At 38.6% G+C, this 23,771-nt stretch overlaps 3 protein-coding genes across 5 annotated transcripts; 1 reads left to right on the top strand and 2 right to left on the bottom strand.

Annotated features, from left to right (window-relative positions):
- Positions 1-514: 514 nt before the first annotated feature.
- LOC113530178 (exosome complex component RRP40) lies at positions 515-6,310 on the bottom strand. The gene is made up of 4 exons (XM_026919993.3): positions 5,988-6,310; positions 3,285-3,434; positions 3,027-3,178; positions 515-1,014 (listed from the first exon to the last, which is right to left on the bottom strand). The coding sequence occupies exons 1-4, from the start codon at positions 6,216-6,218 to the stop codon at positions 807-809; spliced, it is 741 nt and encodes a 246-aa protein (XP_026775794.1). The 5' UTR covers positions 6,219-6,310; the 3' UTR covers positions 515-806.
- A 1,102-nt stretch (positions 6,311-7,412) lies between these two features.
- Positions 7,413-12,694, top strand: nudt22 (nudix (nucleoside diphosphate linked moiety X)-type motif 22). 3 transcript variants are annotated; one of them, XM_053237102.1, is made up of 7 exons: positions 7,413-7,646; positions 7,810-7,938; positions 8,045-8,678; positions 9,625-9,738; positions 11,164-11,261; positions 11,877-11,970; positions 12,100-12,694. In XM_053237102.1, the coding sequence occupies exons 2-7, from the start codon at positions 7,853-7,855 to the stop codon at positions 12,196-12,198; spliced, it is 1,125 nt and encodes a 374-aa protein (XP_053093077.1). In that variant the 5' UTR covers positions 7,413-7,646; positions 7,810-7,852; the 3' UTR covers positions 12,199-12,694. The 3 variants fall into 3 exon arrangements, with proteins under 3 accessions (XP_053093077.1, XP_053093076.1, XP_053093075.1); XM_053237101.1 differs by having other exon boundaries at positions 7,413-7,651; XM_053237100.1 differs by having other exon boundaries at positions 7,413-7,938.
- A 292-nt stretch (positions 12,695-12,986) lies between these two features.
- On the bottom strand, positions 12,987-23,737 carry si:ch211-107m4.1 (heterogeneous nuclear ribonucleoprotein U-like protein 1). Its single transcript, XM_026919991.3, has 14 exons — positions 23,038-23,737; positions 20,981-21,110; positions 20,812-20,888; positions 20,294-20,433; positions 19,673-19,772; positions 19,457-19,569; positions 18,406-18,672; positions 18,157-18,279; positions 16,587-16,694; positions 16,014-16,182; positions 14,025-14,207; positions 13,782-13,843; positions 13,609-13,698; positions 12,987-13,100 (listed from the first exon to the last, which is right to left on the bottom strand). The coding sequence occupies exons 1-14, from the start codon at positions 23,531-23,533 to the stop codon at positions 13,026-13,028; spliced, it is 2,133 nt and encodes a 710-aa protein (XP_026775792.3). The 5' UTR covers positions 23,534-23,737; the 3' UTR covers positions 12,987-13,025.
- Positions 23,738-23,771: the final 34 nt, after the last annotated feature.

Genomic DNA, 23,771 nt, shown 5'->3' with positions numbered 1-23,771 from the left:
ATAAGCCAAGTTATAACACTATAAAGGCAGAATCTGGCTCATACGCATTTATGAGAATGGTCAAGAGTGCATGTGCTGTCCTGTTTTTCTTAGTAATTTGGTCTCATTAGCTTTTAAGCTCTGGTATTAGCATTGTTAACTGCATGGAGTTAGCTACCATTACGTACATTTCTATGAAGATAGTTGCTCCAAAGCATTGACTTACCTGGCTCTCTAAGCAATAAAAAAATATAAACACAAACATAAAACACTGGTCTTCCAAAATGGCTTTTCTCAGCCACATAATACATTTTGCTTAGGCCATAGCTCAAACAATTGTTTTTTTATGTTCTACTTATTTTCCAGGTTACTTTTGTGTGAGTTAGAAATAAAATAAAATCTATCCATTGCACCTTTAATCTTCGTAACTTTTCATACAACCCAAGCCATGCGCATTCTTATGAATTTGCAGTGTTGTTATCTTACGCAGAGCTCCAACCACACCTTTCATCACACAAAATGTATTTATTTATACAAAAAAATATTGAATCAAGGCACCAATAAAAAAAAAAAAAAAACATCTGTTAATACAGAAATGATGACTGTGAGCTGCTGTGTGTGCATCCCAAACTGCTGCTCAAATCATAAACATTATAGAAGTGCAGTCCATCCAGAGTCCTACTTGTATATTGTACACTCTCACAGTACTTTTCAAACATTATTTATAAAATTCTACTAAATGTTCAAATTCAAGCCTTGGAACAGTCATGCCACATTTAGCCTGTACAATGAGGAATCGCCATGGAAACCAGCACTCAGTGCGTGCACTAGAGGGCGCCTTCTGCCACTCTCTTGAACAGAGTCTGTCTCTGCTGCGCCGTCATGTTCTCACAGCTCTCCAGAAGATTGGCCACGATCAGTGTCTGCTGAACGGTCTTAGCCTTTACCCACACCCTGCCGTTTAAACCCACCACCACCTCGAAGGGGAAGATCTTCTCAAGATCCTTCACTATCTCGCTCTGAGGTGTGAGGAGCCTGAGGGGAAGAAAAGCACAAAGACAGAATGGGTTTCTATCCATCTATTAAGGTGCAATTTTAAACGTTTCGGATGGAAACATCCAAAATGTAAACAATGCCTCAACAATGCAAAAAGGGCGAAAAAAAGTGATGAATAATAATGTAAACACACTCTTTTTAACTTCTTGCCTTTAAGTGGATATAGGCTGCTGTTGTAGCATCACAGAAAATGAGTTGGTTTGAATATCAGAAGAAAACACAGAATGGCTTACTTTATCTTAAGCCAAGTTTTTTTTTCTTTACATTTTAAACACTGGCATTAAAACAAAAAGAAAAGAAAGCAAGCGACAGAATGAACAGGGCTATAATTAAACTGCTACATTTAACTGCTACCAACACTTCACGCAAAAAAATACAATAATGTCAATATTTTTATCATTGCAGCTGCATTTCTACTGCTCTTTTTTAGCACAGAACTGACCTGGTTAAATTTACTGCTTAATGATCCATATGATACTACTCCATCCATTAGCTTATGTAAACCCTTAATTATTTAGTCATTCAACAAAAAAAAAAACAAACAAAAAAAAACCCTTTGTATTGTCCGAATGCTTGTTACTATATTACCTTCCCAGCAGAGTTTTTGGACTGATGGTATTCTTAGTCTGTGACCTAACGAACCTGTATCAGAATATATTTATGATATTAATGATAGAGTCTTCAAAGATCTTCTTTAAGTCTCTCTGGGTAAGGGTATCTGCCAAATGGCATAAATGTAAATGTAAATGTAAACGTAAAGTATAATATTCAGTAACTAGTATGAATTATTCAGTAACCGCGTAGGAATCAATGTAATCGAATGTGCAAACAGTCACATGGGCCACGTTTATAAACTCAGCAAACACAAAATGGACCTTGAAGTGCATACATCATTTCCTTCGCAGACACCAGGATTTATTAAAAGTTAACTTGAGTGGAAATGTGTGTATTATCATGCGTACCCTCTAACACACACTCTCAACCCAAGTAAACTAAACAAAATGCTTTAAAACTATGATTTTTTAAATCAAATTCACAAGTCAAGATTAAGAACACTTAACTACGTATGTAAAGAGTTAAGAGCTCCACTCAGCACCCAGGGAGAACTCATTGCCAACAGGAGTGAAGCCCTCTTCCAGGAAAGACAGCAGTAAAGCTGAACGATTGATCATATTTTTATTGCTATTCCACGGAACATGTCGTGGGGGGTTGAGATATACAAATGGCTTAAAAGTTGCAAATTACCAGAATGAATATTTTTTTTAATCCATATTCAAAGAGCTCTTTCAAACTTCTAAAATCAGATGACTAAAAGAAGGATATGTGTATTTTAGAGGATGTGATTGTGCAATCTAGTAATTTCCAGCAATTTCTCACTGAGGTGTTCAAAATATCTTGTGTGCATGAAGAAGATGAGAGTTTTTTAAAATCTTAAGACTTCTGTATTGCACATGCACAGAGATTTATTTCAATTTCCTTTCAGTTCAGGTTATACACTGGGGTCCAAAAGTCTGAGACCACACTGAAAATCTAGGATTTTATTTTTCTTTAAAACTGAAAATAAGCAGAAAGTTTTTGAATTTTGAAAATTCCAAACCAAAAAAAAGGAAATGCGCAACATCTTGACTATTCAGTATTCAAGATGGTGCAGAAGTTCTAGGTCACAATTTAAATAGAAGCAAATTTGTGATATTGAGCATGTTAACTCCTTTGTACAAAAAGTCAGGTTTTCTACGAGTCTCATCCCTTCTATTGAAGCACGTGTTCAGACGACACGCCGATAGATCTGATCTAACACGGATCATCAGGTTTTACTCAAACTTGTTGAGTCTGTATCAGTGCACACTGTCATTAAAGTAAAAAGAGGATACACCAAATACTGAGAAACTCTGATAAACTCTAAATATTTCTACTTTTCACTAGTGCTCTCAGACTTTTGGACTCCACTGTATTAATATTCAACGTGGTGCCACTAGAGGATCTCTGCATACCTGCGCACTAATCCCAAAGACACCTTGAAGAGAAACCCATCTGCTCCAAACACTCCCATCCCATTCGCCCGGCCACAGCTGTCTATACACACCAGCTCTGGCTCCATGTCTTTGTTTGCGATGATGAACTGGGCATACACCAGATCCCCCACCTGTACAGTGGTAAAATTAAAAAAAAAAATCCCACATTTCATTTCAATGCAATTACTCTGAAAACACAATCACATGCAGTACGAACTGGCAGTGATGGAAGTGTACCTGCACATTGGGTCTGTTCCTTTTAGTCGCCCCTTCAAAGGCTAAGTAGGACAACGAGGCTTGCTCACTGCCTCCCACGTCCACTTTAAAGATGTCCCCGGACTTCGCCGTCACTATGCCGATCACGCTCTCGCCTTTAACTGGAACATACTGAAGAGAAATTGTTCGAAATAAACTATAATATCCACACTGAGGCTAGGCAGCTATATAGATTACAGGTCCTTGAGTAACTGCATAAGTCTAAACTCAAAGCCTAAATCCCAGACAGCTAACTACTGAACATGAATAAAACACTACACAGCGTGTCAAAGAAAGCCATTTTATAGGAAGCATTTCTTTCCCCAAATGTAGCTGATCAGCTAGGACACGCTAGCTGTCAGACCGTTCTTTTTCTATTAGCTTAGCTATTTGGTTAATGTAGCTAACAAGTACTAGGACTCTATCTCAGCCAAAATATTATCTGTACAAAATCTGATAATGCTATAAGAGTGTAAAATCACTTTAAATCATATTTATATATATATTTATAGATTTAAAAAATGGCATAACCAACATACATGCTTCATGTTCTTTTGAGGAAAAGAAACCATTCTCTGCTATCTGTATCACCCTAAAACTTTGACTTTTCATATCTTTTCGAAGGATTAAAACTCACTCAGTTATCATGAGCCCTTGTGATATGAATATCACAATATTTACATCTGTGATATTTTTTGATAATTTCGATATATCGTGCAGCCCTACTGTGTAGCTTAGTGCTGTAGTGCAATGGAGGCGGCCATCTTGGATAATCAGAAATTTTACAGAAAAGCTGGATGTTATTCCAGTTCCATTTGCAAGCAAAATTTATGATACGGTGTAAATATCATGTTGTAATACCTGAAGACATTTTAACAACACACAATATGTATCACAATATTTAGCTTGGTTGAGGTTTTGATAACAAAATGGCAAGTAAACGGCAGAGCTGCTTTACAATAAACAGTATGTTTACAGTGTTTTTTTTTTTTTTTTTTATAAATTAACACTTAAGTATTTAACAAGAGAAATAAAGGAAAATTAAACCATACAAATGACAGAAAAACAGATTTGGTCCCCCAGTCACTCCAGTTATAACAGCACTGACAGCTGATACAAGGAAAAAGAAAACATGTATCATGTTGTTAATGCATTCTAATATCGAGATTGTCATTGTATCACCCAACCTTAAAGAGAAAACTCCACCCTGAAACATATTAAATGTGTTTATATTGAATTTTTCATGATGTGCTTAGCGTTTCTGGTGCTTTATCTTTGGTTAATGCTGTATTTTCATTATTCCTGTGAGACGTTAGAGGCTGTGTGCTAGGGATGGGCGATACAGACGTAAATCTATATCACAATATTTCATGGTAATGATATAAATGACGATATGAAAATAGAAACGTTCAACACTATCTTTTTGGCCACAAGTCACATCAGCATACAGGCTTGAGAGGTGTGTGATTCACGTCTGATCTTCTGTATCAGAACCACTTCCATGTTGCGGCAGAAGCTCCATTTTGGGGGATTAATTCGTCTTCCTCGTCTAGGGTTGGAACTCCGCCTTCCGCCATGCTTGTTCTCATGCTAATCGTAAACACGTCATCAACTACATCGTTGATATCGTGGGATGACAAATTCTTATCACGGGGAGGAATTGCACCGGTATATCATGGACGACATGATATAGCACAGCCCTACTGTGTGCCACACTGACATCACAGCGAGACATTGCTAGCACAGATACAACGGCATTTAAAACTAGAAAACATTTAAACAATCTGAAACATAAGAGACAACATTAAGGTTTTGCTGTTAGCTCTGAAAAGAAAAAACTTTTCTCGCTCACTATTTCCCAGTGAGGTTCAATGTCACATTAATGAGAAATCCAACTTAGAAGTAGCGGAGACAGCAAACGCTTGACTCAAAGTCCCAGTATGCATTGCAGCAACACACAGTTACAATAACGATGTGTTCCACTTTACTCTTGACTTGTGAATTTGATTAAAAAAAAAAAAAAATCATAGTTTTAAAGCATTTTGTTTAGTTCACTTGGGTTGAGAGTGTGTGTTAGAGGGTACGACACAGTTACTACAGAGACTCTTAACAGCTTGGTTAGCTAGTGCTCTATGAGATCTATGAGTATGATGGCGTTTACTGTAGTATTAGAATGAAAGTGGAAGCTTTGGAATCGTATCTGTTTAAGCAGAGTGAACAGATGAGGAGGTGACAGAGCCGGACAGGATAAAAGATTAAAGTGCTGCTGCATCACTCTCTTTAGGTAGACATGAAGCAAGGGTTAATTCCCTCTGGTGGTCACTGTCAGTAGGTAGTGCATTGCATTGCATTGTGGGAAGTGGACACTGACCAACATTTGGATGAGATGAGATGAGAAAAATAAAATGCTTTTGAAGATCAGGTTCATTATAAAGGTTAATATGCAAGGGTGGATTATTCCTTTAATGGTACTGATGTATAGCTTTTGGGTGACACAGACTTGTAAGATACATTACTTTGGTATCCCCAGTGCAAATCTAAGGAAGCAAACATCAAGATCCTGGTTGATTGGCTAGATCTGGAGTAAGAGAAAGCGTATGTGATTTGTTTTCTACCCCACACCAGTCCTTTAACAGCTGAAGTTATACAGTGCATATATTTCCTGAGTAGCCTGTAGTGTCTTACGCGTTTCTGCTGGGAGTCGATCCAGTACACATTGGGCTGTTTATGGCGGAGGATACCGCTTTTATACACCAGGATCTCGTCTCCGTTTCGGCGCAATCCCGGTCCGCAGATGATCTTTTCAGCTTTAACGCTGCTGTCCTCCTCTACAGAGGACACATCAAACCGGAAGACATCTCCAGGTAAAACCACTTCACCTATCTGAGCCTTAAAACAAGAGTGTAAGATGTTCATGATTGTATAGAATATTATATACTACAGTATACACGTTCACCATACCCACGTGAAAAGCGGGTAGTGTGAAAACAACTGTAGATACACTTCCGGGTTTGGAACAGCATTTCAAAATAAAAGGCATCGATATGTGGACCTAAGGTTCATTCATTCACTATGTCTGGGGTTCTCAGCGGTTTTACAGTCAGGGACCTCCTTAACTGTATATATGAAAAAATAAAAAATAATAACGGATCACCTGGATACAGATTTATTTGGCAAAACCTTATCCTACACAGGGTCACAGGGAGCCCTGAGCCTATACCAGGGGACTCGGGGCACAAGTCAGGGGACACCCTGGATGGGGTTCCAACCCACCGCAGGGCACAATCACACACACACTCACACACCACAGACAATTTAGAGATGCCAATCAGCCTACAACGCATGTCTTTGGACTGGAGGAGGAAACTGGACTCATGCAAGAACATGAGAACATGCAAAATCCACACACACAGGGAGGAGGTGGGATTCGAACCACCAACCCCTGAGGTGCGAGGCAAATACAGGCACAATGTGTTTATTTTAAATGTGTAAAATAATATTGGCTACTTAACAGACTTTCTGAGCTTTCCACCCACAGAGTCTATTCTTATTTAAACTGTCATAAAATTTTGATTCACATTACTTCATTATTATTATTATTATTGTTGTTAAAGATGTCTACCATGGGATGTTGTGTGGAGTGGGTGAAGGATCATTTGTATCTGAAGTGTTTGTATCTGTAATACCTTTGTGCATTAAACAAATAAACAACTGAACAAAAAATGAACAAAAAATGAAATTACGTAATAAAACTGATAATATTGGGTTGTGATTTTTTAACAATGTAATTAAAAACAAACAAACAAACATGACCCCTGGCTATACTTCACAGTGTTGAAATCACAGCCCACTATTATCAATGTTATATCTGTTATATTACTGAAAAAAAAGTACTGATATTAACATGTACCATTTCTGATCCCACTTTGAGAACCATGGCTCTACATCTTTCGAACAAAAAAGTGAATATTTCCTCTTTGACAGAAAACTTAGCATAACATTATATTTTCAGTGATATATAATAAATTGAAATGTTAAATTAATCTCATTATTTTGTTGATTGATTGCAGCCCTCGCGGTTGTATTTTGAAGGAAAATAAACTACGTAATTTCCTGTTTTTATTGTCAGTGACGTAAAATATTGTGGCTAGTGCGATAAACTTTCATATTTTATTTATGTATATTTTTATATAAAGAATGTTGTTTGCATAGCAAAACAAATGGCTGTGGTTATATTTTAATTAGCCAGTGAGAAAAGAGAAATATTAGCTGAAACTTTACTTTGTCGTAACCGGAACTGACGAAAATACAGAAAAGTTTGGACGTTAGCAACTTGGCCGGCTGGTTAGGTCAATAAACTTGTGATATTAGCTCACAGTCTCAGCAAATAGCTGTGTTTGGTTTGCTAGCTAAATGAAACAAGGCTTGTATCACTGTGTAAACATTAAACGTGATTAGTAAGGTTAACTAGCTTGCTAGCTGCATCTGTGCTTCTGCTTTCTGACAGTTTCCTGTTTGAAGAAGCCTGAGAAGTTGTGAAAGACAGTAAAATGGACTCTGAGGTGTCTGTGATGCTTCACTGTGCTCCAGCTCAGGGCTTTGAAGAGCATCAAGTACAAGTAGAGATATCAAGCAGGTACAATAAACTTGTACATTACATCTCTGTTCAGAAGTTGAATTAAAAATAAGCCATCATGGATATGCTGTGCTCCTTTTCTACTTCTTATGTATAATCTGTGTAGGTTCAACCGCAGAAGTGGTCCTGAGATTGAGAAACATATAGAGGCGGTGTGGAGTGAGCGGGTGACCAAAGAGCCGTGGCTTTTCAATGGGGCGAAATTCAGACTGCACTCAGCAGAGCTGTCCACAACCCCTCCTCAGACCTCTATGAACTTCTGCACCAAGGCACAAACCTTAAACTCCAAACCAGCCGAGGTGGACAAACAGCTTGGAAACCATTCGGCACTAAATCATATTTCTTTACACTGCGCTGAAGGAGAGCGTGCCTGTCTGACAGAAACGCACACCTCGTCAGTTAATGCAAAAAGCGAGAAGAGCAGCTGCTGTAGAGAAACTGGAGGACAACCCCAGAAAGATGCAAGAGCCTCAGAAGCGAATGGAGTGATCCTCCGATTGCAGCTGGGTTTGACGTGTTATAAAGACTTCCTAGGGACCAACTGGTCACAGGAGGCTGTGAACCTGCAGCAGCGTGGACGGCTGGAGGTGGGAGATCCTCAGGCTCTGCTGGCGCAGCCTCTCGGCGTCGGTGCCGTCCTGCTTACCTCAGATGGACAGGTGGTGATGCTGAGGAGGAGTCAGAGAGTCGCAGAGGCAGCGGGGCTCTTAGACATACCCGGTGGGCATCCTGAGCCTAAGGTGATGTAAGAACTGTGATGAAACAAGAGATTTAATCAATAGAACATGAAATTTTGATAGGTCTTGCTGCAAGTATATTTAGTCATATTAACACCTTTGCAATATTTTAGTAGTAATAATTTAGTAGTAAAAAGCTTGATGATCAAAGGTTCACTGCAATAGGAAAGAAGGAACAATGAGTCTATAAAGTGTGTTTCATTATATGAACAGCAAGATCTTTCAGCCTCTCTTTCTTTCTCCTATTACATCCAAGTCCACTAATACAGCTTAGGGCTGTGATTGGACAGTGATTGCATTTCAGTGTTACACGGCTGCAACACGCTGATGAAAGTGAAATGCAGTGGTACTGGGAATTACATTCACTTCTAACATGTCAACATAAAAAAAAGCTAGTTAGTTTGTTTTCACTGAAGAGATCCCCAGCTTCTCCTTTCTTTCTCTCTCTCTCGCGCTCTCTCTCTCTTTCTCTTGAAGTTAATAAGACAAAAAACTGCAGCTTTTCATGTTAAGGAGAAAACGACAAAGCACAAAGTCCTCTGTCCTAAAGAAAACAACTTAAAGGAACAGCTTTGCCTCAGATTATTACAATGCACTGACACTGGAGACTCCTTCCAAAAATGTTATATAAATGTCTCATTAGAGAAAATTTCATCTTATCAACAATTCTACACATTAACTTCCTTTGCAAGTTGTTACTATAGAAACAATAATGCATTAGAACAAGTGCATTGATATAAACTTGTGACTTATCTTGCAGCCAGAACTTGTGTCAAAGCTGCTATTGTAGAAAATTAATCAACACCTTCAGACCAATCAGATTCAAGAATTCAACAGTGCTGTTGTATAATAGTCTTGAACACTTCAGCTAGATTACAGTTTACAGTAAACACGCCAGTATGTAGTTTCCAAATAAGCAGATGTGTAACGTGTTCGTTTATCTCCTCAGGCTGTGTGTGAGGGGGTGAGTGAGGAGGACATCAGCGTTGACCTCATGCAGGGCTGTGAGAGAGCTGTCGTGGCGGAGATCTTCTCCTCTGTGTGTGCCGAGGTCAGGGATGAGGTGTGTGCAATTTATACAACACAATTTTGACTCAGTGTTGGAGAATGATTTGGATGCCTGAGACAGAGTTTAGAGGTGTGCGCAGGTTTGAGAGATCCAGCCTGCTGCTGCACTTATTCCTGTCTGCATCCACCCACAATCATTTTAATGAACAAGTAAGACCATAAAAAAGCACAATAATTCTGATGGCTATTTTAAAACCCTGTTCAGTATTTTGTTCATACAAAGTAAGAGTTAATAGAGTTCTAATAAATTATTAGAAATGTACTCGTTTAGCCTGTGAACTTCAAATCTGAAAGCCAACATGAGATTTTTTTTTTCCTTGGTCCAGCAGGATCCCAGTGCTGTTACACACATCTATCAGGGTTCTTGCCCATTTCTTTTGGAAACTTTCTCAAATAGCATTTTGGTACTTTTCTGATGTTCTTGTTCATTTTGAAATGAAAAGGGAAAATAGTGCTGTTTTCATTAGAAAGTCTGTATTTCAGTATGTCCACACTGAAGACCGCAGATGTAAAGCATAGCTTTGTCTCTCTCTCTCTCTCTCTCTCTCTCTCTCTCTCTCTCTCTCTCTCTCTCTCTCTCTCTCTCTCTCTCTCTCTATATATATATATATATATATATATATATATATATATATATATATATATATATATATATTATGAGACTGCTTATCAGTCAATTAAGAGAAGAGATATGAGGTACTTTAAATTTACCCCACAGGGGAATCAATAAAGTTGACACAGCAGCACAAGTAGGAAAAGTAACGTCAAAGAAAAGAATTTCCATAAATATCTATACAATAGAAATAGTAGAAATAATAGAAATAATAAAAACAATAAAATAGTACAATGTACATATGCTGTAATTCCTAAACGGTTAATGCAAGATTTTTGTTCAACGCATTGAATTAAAGCTAAAAGTCTACACTCCAATCACATCTTGATTGCCTCATTTCACATCCACTGTGGTGGTGTACAGAGGCAAAATTCCGAGAATTGTGTCACTGTCCAAATACTTATGTACCTGTGTGTGTGTGTGTGTGTGTGTGTGTGTGTGTGTATGTATGTATGTATGTATGTGTATGTATATATATATATATATATATACATATATATATATATATATATATATATATATATATATATATATATATACATATATATATATATACACACACATACACACACACAGTATATTAAAACATACATTTAATTAAAAGAAAAAATAATATCCATTTTTTGTGAAAACATTTCCTCAATATTCATACTTTTACATTTCTAAATGTAAAAATCTTAGGAAAGCTCATTTGACTTTACCTCCTTTTATTACTTCTCTCTCTCAAGCCTTTATGCCTTTCTGACCTGCATTATTTCATGAAGGAAAGGTTTGAAAAGATTTGTAACACACATCCCATCTCTGCAGGTAAATGTTCCACTGGGTTTTCTCAGCGCACCTGTTCTGATGGGAATAGCACTAAACCACACCAGCGCAGGACGACCCAGCGCTGAGTTTTTCATCAGGTAAAAAAAACCCCACAAAGAACATGACATCCTATATGGAACAGTAAGAAGTTCAGATTAGCACAATTTTCCACTTGTACTCCAACAGCTAGGCCATGTTTGGTTAGAGCAATTGCAGTCTAAATCACTCAAAAAAAAAAAAAACATCCAGTAGCATCTTGGGTAACGTTACAAAGACTTGCCAATGGGGTTTACAGTATGCATTAGTAAAAACTATAAACATGAATAAAATGTCACAGCTAACTAGATCATTATGGGGCAGCCATTTTGAACAGCTGAGATTACTTTTTTTTTTTTTTTTGCTTTGTTGCAGGAAATCTTTAAGTTAACCAAATCATTACAGGTCACTTTAAGTGTAATGTGTTTTGTTCAAGTTATTTAATCTGTTAAATATACATAACGTTGTGTAGCTTAATGATGTCATTTGAATCAAGTAGATGAATTTCTTTGCCATGGAACAGACTTTGTGTGAAACAGACTCCCATTACTTCTGAATTAGTGTCATCACTCCAGTACTGAACTAAAGAAGCAAACGTCAGCCACCAAGCACAATTTAACTGATCGCTTACATTTGTGTCAAAAAAATTCTCTGATTTTATATTTGTTTGTGGACAGGTGTTCTTTGACGATGGAGGACGTGAAGGATTTTTATTGGCGTGGAGGCCCTGAAGCTCACGAGTCTACAGATATAGTGTTTCTGAGTAAATCGGTAAGGCGATTCACTAATATTCTAACTCCATTAAATGAATCAACGTGAAGCAGAACCCGTTTCCCTCCATTGTTTCCAAAGTGTTTCGTGACACACACACTCATGCTGAAATTACTATGCTGATTATAGGAGATGCTGCAGTTGGACGTGAAGTCGCCCTTGTGGTCAGAGCTGTGTCCGTCAGCCAAAGGAGCAGTGCTGCTGTACCAACTAGTGAGACCTGATTAGTGTTAAAGACAGCACGGCACGTGTGTTGGTTTGTAATGCTCATAAGTGTTTCCAGGTCTCGAATAATCATTAATAATTTCAAAGATATCTTAGAAAACTGTGATTCACAACATTGCCATGCTATGGAACTGGAAAGTTTTCCTGTTTCAGGCTCCTGTTTACATTTTTCCGATTACATTTCCCCAGTCTGAGCGGAACAGCTGGAGCTGGCTAGAGCCAAACTGAAGGCTTGATATGTTTATAGAAATTGTTATTCAACTTCTCAGGCAGAAGAGGGCTTGAAAATGACAAACTGTTCCTTTATTTTTAAAATTGTAAAAGGTCTGAGATCTGTTTAATGTATACAGTTTTTTTTATATTTTCTATTTTTAGAGCTTAATATATTTCGCATAAAAGGTTTATGAATTTATTTTTAAGATCTGAAATGTGACCATTTTTAATGACAATTTCACATGTACTTTCATGGAATTGAATAAAACACATTTTGTATGAACGAGCCAAACATGTGCAAACGTATTTATATATTTGGGATAAATTTATGTGTTCAGTGTTCAGACAGTATAAAAAAATTTCAGCATTTTGATTCAAAAGGAAATGCTTTTCAGAATACTGTAATAAAACCTGAATAAAATCAGAATCTCGTACAGACGTTGGTACAAAATGCATACAAAACACATGACTGTATAGTTTTTAAACATTTGCTGTACTGTTCAAAACAACAGCATTAGAGCCATAATGCTTCTTTACTTCAGGAGCAAAAGTTGTTCAAAATAAAGTCCAGTGCCACCTGAATGTAAAATATCATTTAATTGGGTTGCTGTTATGATTTACCAAAAAGCTTGGTTGCCAAAATAATAGCTTTGGTTACCATAGTAGCTCTGATTTTGGTTACCCAGGTTCCACTGCAAGAGAAAAGAAAGGGAAAAATGTTAAAACATGAATCCATTTTTTTCTAAATTACAAAGAAAAACATGAGAGAAGCTAAACTGTGTGTCTTCACTAGGCTGACATTCCTTAAATACCAAAAATACACCCTTAAATATAAGGACAATTTCATTTTACATAACCTAAATGACCCAGATAGCATACGCATGTCTAGCCAACATCACTGTGTAATGCAGGACCGTAATATTCAGCTTTTTTAGCTTTAGACAAGGTGGACCGTTTACTCGACTAAATTCCGACCAGGTAAGTAATGTCGATTAATTATGGGAGAAAATTGTTATAAAGGTATCTTAAGCGGAAAGACGGGTCCTTTATTACAACACCAATTTATTGGTTTAATGGTTTAAATTACACAGAGTATAGCTGAATGGAACAGACGATTAAAAAAAGATTAACAAAACTGTGCTGGCCATACAACTCGGAAGAGGTGTAAATAGTGTGAATGTGAATAATGCAGTAATTCACCTGTTCGGTGCAGGGCTGATAGTAATCTCTGTACCGCTGTGGATCACTGTTACAGCCATAAGGCTGAGAAAAAGCAGAAAAATTCCATCCCTGAAGACGAGAAAAGATGATATTTATAACGTAAACAGCAAAGACATTAGTTTAATGCAAAATAATGTCGAGAGTAAACTCACATTTTGTTTATGGCATCCCCACTGTGACTGCTGTGCATACTGACTGCGGCTTTGGCTCAGTCCTGGCAGATGGAAACGCAGGATTAAACACAATGTTGTAAGTATAAGGATCTAATTATGGGAAAGCAGATGTTACTTTTTGACCATCTGTGTCATAATTATTTAACTACAGCAACAATTCTAGGTTCCACCCTCATCATTATGATCATCATCCGGTCCCGCACTGTGTGCCGTTTTCCTCACCATGTGCAGAAATGTGACGTTTATGGGGACGTTTTTTGTTCCTGTTGCGTTTCGCAGGTGCAGGTAGGAGACGTGTGGCCTCCTCTTTATAGCTTGAGAGGAGTTTCTGGGCTTCTTCACGGCACAGCTCGACAAACAGGATGTCCTCCAGGAGACTGCCCTGCTCCGGGAGGGAGAAACTCGCTGCAGGACCGAAAACAACAAAAAATTATATATATATATATTTTTTTACATATTTAAAAGCAAAAAAATAAAAAAATAAATCCACAGTGCAAAGTTTACAGTTACTGTTCTAACCTAAGTGGCCAAATAACCCTTGGATCTTGATGTGGGAAAAATGGATCTAATAGGGGCAGTCGTGGCCTAATGGTTAGACAGTTGGACGTGTAACCCAAAGGTCGTGGGTTCGAGTCTCAGGTTCGGCAGGGATTGTAGGTGGGGGGGGTGAATGACCAGCGCTCTCTTCCACCCTCAATACCACGACTGAGGTGAGACCCTTGAGCAAGGCACCGAACTGCCCACTGCTCCGGGTGTGTGTGTGCACTTGGATGGGTTAAATGCAGAGCACAAATTCCAAGTATGGGTCAAATTTAAGAGACATAAAACTTAAGACAACTAAACACATATAGGTGCTTGCTGCAGTCAGTCTTTCTGTGGCTGAATTAAGCTCTACTGGGACTATAGTGCACTACTATAGTGTTATACCCTATGTAGTGAACCTACACAGGTGATAGGTTACGCCGTAGACATTTGCCTGGCATGGTTTGGGTTCACTCGTCCCCTTAGACCGAAGTCTCACTGCAAATCAATAAAAAGTGATATGCTCTTCCAGGGCTCACTGAACAGTTTGATGCGGATGAAAATGATGTAAATCATATGCTATGGCCTTCAGAGTCACCACGCCTCTACCTATATGAACACATATGGGAGATTTTGGAGCAATGTGCTATACAGCTTTCTCCACCACCATCATCCAAACAACAACTGAGGTAATATCTTTTGGAATAAAGTTCCAGAGGCTTGTAGAATTGGTGACAAGGTGCACTGCAGCTTTTCTCTTCATATATATATATATATATATATATATATATATATATATTTGAAGAGAGAGAGAGAGAGAGAAATATGTATACACACACAGATAAGCTGAATTCCACCCTATCCTAATCCAAATGGCTTCCTGTTCTTTATATACAGATGCTGCTATATATATATATATATATATATATATATATATAATAAATAAAAACAATATATAAACAATATACAATATTTATTCTTTGTGTGTGTGTGTGTATATACACACACACACATATATATATATATATAAAATATAATTTTTTTTTTTTTTTTAACAGTTGATACACATTACTCTCTTACTACAGCTCTTACTACAGCACTGCTATTACTTTATTCAAATATTATGCTTGTACAGTTCAATATACAATTTTACTATTTATTTATTTTATGCATTATATACATGGCATATCTATGTTATTTTCTTGTATTTTTACTTCTGCTTTATTCTTATTTAACTGACTTCTTTGTTGTTGGAGCGCTGCAAGAATTTAAGAATTTTGCACGCCTTTTATACATTTTATCCCTGTGTAAACTGCGATGTGACAATAAATTTAAATCTAAAAAAAAATCTAAAAATAAATGTATTGGAAGTGTTTGTTGTCTGTGGCAACATAACATTATAGACTCATTACTATCTGAATGAATCAAATGCGAAAGTTTTTAAGGAACTGGTCCAAGCTAGTTCATAGTCATGCTAACTTAATTAAGTGTATTTCTAAGAGCAGCATTAAGTAGTACTTCTGAAACCCAGGAATCTGTAGCATGGCACAGGTCAGTATTTCTCTACTTGTTCCTGAGTTAAATCAGGCATGTTAAAGCAAAGAAAGCACAGAAAGTAATAAACGAGGGCATGGCCTTGAGAGTTAGACTGAAATAAATTTAAATGTTAAAGGGTAGGTATGATCTGACCTTTGCTTTTTAGCAGTGATATTTCAGGCAGCACTGCACCCTCGCTCTGCTCTTTCTGCTGCAGACGTCTCTTCCACTCCTCATCCGAGGGGACGAGCACCACCGCTTTTCTCTGATAACCGGAAAAACTCAGCAACTTGTGGCTCTGAGCAGACGGGTAAATGTTCGCCTAGGTAATGAGGAAATAAAGCAGAAGCGCAGGATGGTATACATCGTTCTCCTGCAACACAGCATCTGCATACACTGCATATACCACAGACATGTTTACCTGCACATAAGGACTATAATGTTTCTTATATTTAAAAAAAAAGAAAATGACAGACTTTATGAAGACATAGATATGCTTAAAGAGTGTGATTTTGTCTAAGCTGAGGAAACAGGATGTTCTAATTGACTCAAAATTAAAACACTTAATTATATTTTTTAAATACTGGCAGTGTTAAATTTTTTAAATACTCGATATGTGATCACTGCAACATGCATCAGTTCTGACAAGTTTAAAGCATTTACACAGATTGAAAACTAATCACATAACTAACACACACACACACACACACACACACACACACACACCTGGTCCAGGATGAAGTTCCTCTTTTTGGTTGCTGCTATTCTGATGAGGTGTGTGAGACACTGTGTAGCCTGTTGCAGCAGCACATTCTTCTGTTCTTGGCTCGGCAGCTAAACACACAAAACACCAACAGATATTCAGATTCAGAATTTTCTTTGTATGCTCATGTTGTTTAGATTATGAGCATTCACCAACCTCATATCGTGCTAAAACAATCCTGTGATATTATTGAAAATGACAAAATAATTCATTATTAATTTAAGGTACAAATTTGAGTCTGAAATGCTTCCATGAAGCAGTTTGTAGCCTGGAGTAAGCCCAGCGATATTTTTTCCAATCTTCAACCGTCCAGTTTCGGTGAGTCTCTACCCACCGTAGGCTCAGATTCATGTTCTTGGCTGATAGGACTGGAACCCGATGTGGTCTTCTGCTGTTGTAGCCCATCCACCTTCAACGTTCAGTGTGTCGTGTTCTGAGATGCCTTTCTGCTCACCACGATTGCACAGAGTGGTTAATTGAGTTACTGTAGCCTTCCTGTCAGCTATGAACCAGTCTGGTCATTCTCCTCTGACCTCTCTCATCAACAATGCATTTCAGTCTGCAGAACTGCTGCTCAATGGATGCTTTTTGTTTTTCATATGTTTCTGTGTAACCTGCTGCATGTGAAAATCCCAAGAGATCAGCAGTTTCTGAAATACTCCAACCAGCCTGTTTGGTGCCAACGCACAACCTATGGTCAGAGTCACTGAGATTGTTGTAGCCAGTGCTGGAGATCAAAGATCACTCCGGAGAGCTGAGGTTCGAGGCCATAGACTTTATTCTTTCAAAAAATAAAGAATAAAGAATTCTCTGCAGAGAAAGCTCCCCAACTCTTCAGAGGGCCATTCTTATATACATTTACATGAACAAAAACGTCCACATCTAGTTTTTTCACAAGACCCCACATTGCCATGTATGCTTATGTTAGTGTTTAAGGCAGCCTTTCTCACTTAAATTTACAGCTTGTTCCTGCTCTCTGCACTTAGCAGGATAACAAAGCCTATGTAAGGTCATATAGATCACGTTCAGGCCTAGAATCCTGATGCCTATGTAAGGTCATAAAGATCACTTTCAGGCCTCTGTGTCACCTTGTGCCCTAGTACCGGTTCCAGAATCACAGATTCTGATGTTTGATATAAACACTAACTAAAACTTCTTGACCTCTTGACCTGTAACTGCATGATTTTATGCACTGCACTGCACTGCTGCTGCATGACTGGCTGATTGGATAATTGCATGAATAAGCAGGGGTACATGTGTTCAAATGAAAGTGGCCAGTGAGTGTATTTAATAAACCAATTATTGGGGTAAGATTGAAGTATTGGATTTCTTTAAAAATCTGATTATGATACCAATCCAATATATGCAATATCCAATATACTACTTAAATAATGTGGTAACTGTGTAAATCTGATAAAGACTGGATAACTATTGTACCTGTAAACACTCGTTGTTATGTCAACAGACAACACAAACCACCTGCGATCCTTTAGTATCAGTTTTTCTGAGAGTTTTTTTCTGTTTTGTGCTCACCTTCATGCAGTGAAGGATATGGTTTATGCTTAGCAAATTGTAATGCTTCTCTGGGTTCTTGGCCATGTGGCTCTCAGCCCAGTGGCTCTTTCCAGAACCTGGCATGCCAACCATCATCAGCACCTGAAGAAGAGAGGGAATGGAAACGGAAAAGCAACAAATCATATGAAAAACACTAATAGTCCACTTTCTTAAGTGTTTTCAGTGTAACAGCTAAAGCCTATTTAAAAAGGATCAAGGGAATCGTACCTCGCAGTCCTTCCTGTGTGATGGAGGAAGTGGAGCTTGAGGCCGAAGTGCAGATGGAAGCATGGGTAAAGGGCAGTACCCAGGAGGTCCAGGATACCACGTCACACCCTGAGAGTCCAGGTTCAGGGAAACGGAGCAGTTTTTGCACAGGACGTGTGGGTAGAGTGCACGACCTGCCAAGGTGGAGCCAGGGAGTCGAAACGCCACCCCAAGAAAGCGGCCGTTTTTAGAAAAGGATAGCTCTGTCTCTCCGCCATCGCTGATGAACTGGAGAAAGAAAGAACACATTTGAATCTGTAATTGATCATTGATCACTTAGGACTGCATTCACATACACAGATTATGCCTAATACTAGATTCTTAAAAAAAAAAAAAAAAAAAAAAAGGAAAAATCATTACTGAAAATGTAATTGCAACAAGTCTAGGTCTGATCTGAATCACATAAACAAATAACATTTTTAATTATGTGTTAATATAATTTGAAATTTATGTACACCCATTTTTGACATACTTTATATCCAAAGTTTGAAAATCATCAGTATGTGTGTGTGTGTGTGTGTATATATAGGATCATTAAACCTATTTCTGGACATTATTACTCATTTCAAGCTTGTAGTTTTCTTATTCTATTGGCAAATAATTTAGCTTCTTTTTAGAAATAAATGCTTAAAATGCATAAAATTATCTACTAATAGAACAAGACTAATTCAAGCTTGAAATGAGTACAAATGGCTTGAAATGGATTTAATAATCTCATATTTGCTTTATTGTAATCTTATAATAGGAAATACTAAATAAATTTGACTATATTCAAGATCTCCCCTTGATGAGGTGTCATTTTTGCAGTGAAGATAGGTTTAGCAATATTAAAATGTAATTTTGGGGAAATATATTTATGAAGAGGTGTCAAAAAAAAAAAACAACCTCCAAAAAAACCCCACAATTTTAGTCAAAACCCGCTTTTTGGTTGCTTGCCAGGATTATACTGATGGAATTTCCCAGTCTGCTGCACACATTTTACTTCCACATGAGCTCTAGCTCTACACCATACCGCATAGCAGCCGATGACATCACCCTCTGAAAATGGCTCTCCAAATTTTTCCAACTTTCCTCCTGTCACTGCTTTGCCTGCTCCATCAAATCCAAACGAGAGCTCCTCCTCTCCTGAGACACACAAACACAACTAGAAGAATGACAGGCTGCAGAAATAAACATTTCTGAACACAACTTTTAGGCATCATCTGTCAAGTGCCTTTGTTTTTTTTACCTAGCTGAAAGCTGGAGCCATCCACAGACCAGCCCACTCTGAGGACATAAGGCTCAGGGTCGATGCTCGGAACTGTAGCTGCTGATAATCTCTTCACATACTGCAGAGAAAAAGACAAAATCAACATTACTCAAGGCAAAGCTCAATATTGTTACTTTCTCCCGAATAACAGTGAGCGATATGGCAGAAATATCAGATCATAACATGACATTTACTAAATACACAATATGCATCAGGATATCCAGATCTGCTGACATCATGTCAGCAAAACAGCAGTAGCACTGGTAAAACTTTATAAAAAAGGTAATCTTTTTTCAATTTGATTGTGCATCTGTGAAAATTATATATTTAACTTGTAAAAATCAGGGTACAAAAATAAATGATAACATCCAATCAGCTACTGTTTACTGATTGGTTAGTGATCTAAAAGTGTTCATAATGCCTAAATTATAATCATAATGACAAATTTTCACAATATAGATGTGATAATTAATGTCAATAATTATTGCCCAGTCCTACTCCCAATCTACTACTGCTTAACAATGCGTATATGCTGTATATGCTTAAATAAAGAACTGGAATTCTAGGTTGTTTTACTTTAGTCAAGACCTAAATTCCCACCTTGAATTCGAATCCCACTTTTCCGCGAGTAAAGCCGTGGGTCAGTCGACACCCTGAATGCAGCAGAGGGAACTTCTCCCAGAGTAAAGGTTGACCGCTGCTCCCGTCCGCACCCACTTCAAAATGCAGGTCGCTGTTGTCTGTAAAACATCACCGTTTACGAGGACATGAAGATGAGCAAAGCATGTAGATCACCTAATACACACAGAGACGCTGTACTCCAGTCTGATGCTCTGTGGACACTCATGCGAGGTTACACAAGGTTAATTTTTTATGTCACTATAGAGGAGACAGCTATAAACTCCTATCAAACTTGTTGTACTTAGAGGCCTAACTGACTGGACACCACAGTTACATGGCTCAACAGCTGGAGGAAATAAAAAATAATGAATAAATAAAAGAATTTTTATTACATGATTATGACAATACAGAATGAATAATGGATAATATAAATCCTAAGGCTGGGTTGGGTGTGATTTCATTATTGACCAATTTAAAATTCTTAAATTGAGACTCACAGGAATCTAGCCGAACCGTGTCATCATCAATGTCCATCTCATCCTCACTCGCAGGATGGGGCTCTGGTGTTTTGGCTCTGATGGCAAAAACAGTACAGTGGTAAAAATGAATGATTTAATGAATGATAACAAATATTAAAGATGGCTCTGAAGATCTAGGCTGTTCTACCTCATATACTGAATCTCCTCTTTAAACTCGTAATAATCCCGGCCCCTCTCTCCGTGAGGTCTGCTGACGTTCCTAGACTCATCCTGCTTTTCCGTTCCAGTCTCCGCTATGACAGGCGCCATGTGGGGTACTGTGGGAAACGGACGGGACAGAATGTCTTTACATCATTTGGTTTTTCATTTTATCAGGTCCAACTAACATCTAAGATCACTCTGTAGGTGCAGTCATACTGATCGCTGTTATGTACAACGTGTGTGTATACCCCTCTACCCTGTCCATCAACTGAAATGCACTACCATTGGCCAGATATTAATTGGGTAGTGGATTATTCTTAGCATCAGGTGGAGCAACACTGGAACGCATACTCATAATCCTCACTTTATCACACACAACTTCTTTTTTAGTCGACTTTGTAGGTACAGATTTAGAGACTTTTACAGTGCACAATTAAAATTACATTAAATGCCTTGAAACCCTTCCTTTATCATCGCCAGTTTCTGAGCATAGAACTGATGTTGACTGGATTGTTCGGTTCACTGACTATTTCTCATCCCAGCCATTGCACTAAATCAGGCTTTAGTAGAACCTGTCTAAAAGCCACTCGTACGAGGACGGCATACAGTAGTGTCAATGGTGAAACTTGAAACGAAGCATGCTAACAGATTGAAAAATGTCCTTATTAAGCACCTTTGTGTTTATGTGAAACCTGTTTTATGGGCAAGCCCAGATCACTCTGATGACTTAAGCAAAATATAGTCATTTTTTTTTAAAATCGCTAAGTCTAGCATTGGAGAATCTTCACTGTATAGACTAATCTGATATGGAGAAGACGTTATCACAGAGTCTGTTGTACAACTCAGCATTTATTACGGGGATCATCTCATCCAGTGAGACAAGTAATATTTAATCTTACTTTTACTTTAATTCATTTAGCAGATGCTTTTATCCAAAGCGACTTACAAATGAGGAAATACAACCAAAGTGATACATCAGGCAGAGAATACAAGTAATGCTACCATACAAGATTTTTAACCGAGTGCTAGAGAAGCAAAGTGCACGGAGTAGAGGTGTAAGAGCAGATGATAGGTTAGGAGTTAGTTAAGTGTTCACGGATGAGGTGGGTTTTTAGACGTTTTTTTGAAGATAGTGATGGATTGTGCTGTCCGGATTGAGGATGGAAGTTCATTCCACCACAGAGAGACAGTCAGTTTGAAGGTTTTGGAAAGGGCACTACCAGGAGTCGGGTATTAAGGGATCGCAGGTTGAGGGAGCAGAGGTGTAGCTACAGGGCAGATAAGGCAGGCAACAGCCTGGGGCCCCGCATTCTGAGAGGACCCCCGAGTGCTGATCTGATTTAAATAATCGGAAATTTTCATCTAACATAATGCGCAGCAACATCTCATTGCTGCGCCACCACTTCACACTCGAGTCACGCGAGCTTTAATTCCTGAAAATGAAGAGGACATAGCTCACCTATCTGGCAGCCAGAAGCACAAGAGGAAACAAGAAGAGGAGGAAAACAGAAAACAGGACAACGGTAAGTGGAGATAATGACGAATAATAGTTAGCTAGGGTTAGCAGGTTCTGAGTAGAGTTAGCAGATCTTAATGTGGGCTGAAATGCAATAGGGGGTACCGGCGTCACCGATTTCCTAGTTACATAACACACATAAACACTTTATGTTCTTTATGTTAGACATGTTTTGACTACTTTTAAATGTATATTGTAGAATTATATCTCTGGGTAACATGCAAATCTGTCAGAATGGGCCCATGCATTTATTTCGCCTGGGGCCCGCACATAATCTAGGTTCGCCTCTGTGCGGCCGGGAACATAATCTTTAAAAAAAAAAAAATGCTGTAATTGCACAGTCTAAAGCTGGTTCAACACTGCTGCACTGATACACTCGGATCAGCATGGCACACACTGTGATCCAACCACGTGGTTTATGTGCCACAGAAATGATATCTGGTCAGTGGTGGTGGGGAAAGTGGTCAGTAATTATACTCTTATGTGTTATAGTAGTGTGCATTAAGGATGATCTGGACTGGACTTGCCCTGGTGACTGGTGTGCAGTGGTGTGGACTGGACTTCCTCCTGATGGGCATCAGAGCTGGCACTGCTGGTGAGGACACACTGGGTTTTAAACTGCTCTGCTCCTGCTTCTTCTCTCCTGTTAGAACAACAGCACACTGACTGGGAGATCCTGACTGCTGGCTCATTCTCTGTCTGTGTGCTCTGATCGACACAAGACCGTGCTGTTGTCCTGATTTGCTCTGGTTCATTGTGATCTAAAGTTTGCTGCTTGTCTCCTGAATCTGTCCCAGCTGGAGTTTCAGTCTGATGTGTTAGTTTAGAGCTTTCCTCTGTACTCTGGACAGGTTCCGTGTCTAAAGCTTTTAAATCTACACTTCTGTCAGGTTCTGCAGTCTCGATGGCTGACAGGAGACGAGCCACCAGCTCGGCCTTCAGTCCTTTAGGGTCCAGCCCTCGATCCCGCAGCTCGGCCCGCAGCTCAGCCACCTTCAGCTTCCTCACGTCCTCCAACAACATCGCGACCGGCAGCAATGACCTGGCGTTTAAATATAAACTACTAACAACTCAGCCCGTCGCATTTACAGATAACTTCTGTAAATGTATTTAAAGCGGCTTAGCTGATATAAAAATCAAAAATAAACACAAAACAACACAACACGTAGCAGCTGGTCGCTCAGGAAAATTCAAGAAAGCGTCCTGATTGCTTATTGGTCAATCACCTACATGCCCCGCCCAGTTAGAGCGTTCTGATCAC

This window comes from Pangasianodon hypophthalmus, chromosome 9 (assembly GCF_027358585.1).
Source record: "Pangasianodon hypophthalmus isolate fPanHyp1 chromosome 9, fPanHyp1.pri, whole genome shotgun sequence".
Classification (NCBI taxonomy): Eukaryota; Metazoa; Chordata; class Actinopteri; order Siluriformes; family Pangasiidae; genus Pangasianodon; species Pangasianodon hypophthalmus.
This window is presented reverse-complemented; position numbering and strand designations above follow the sequence as displayed.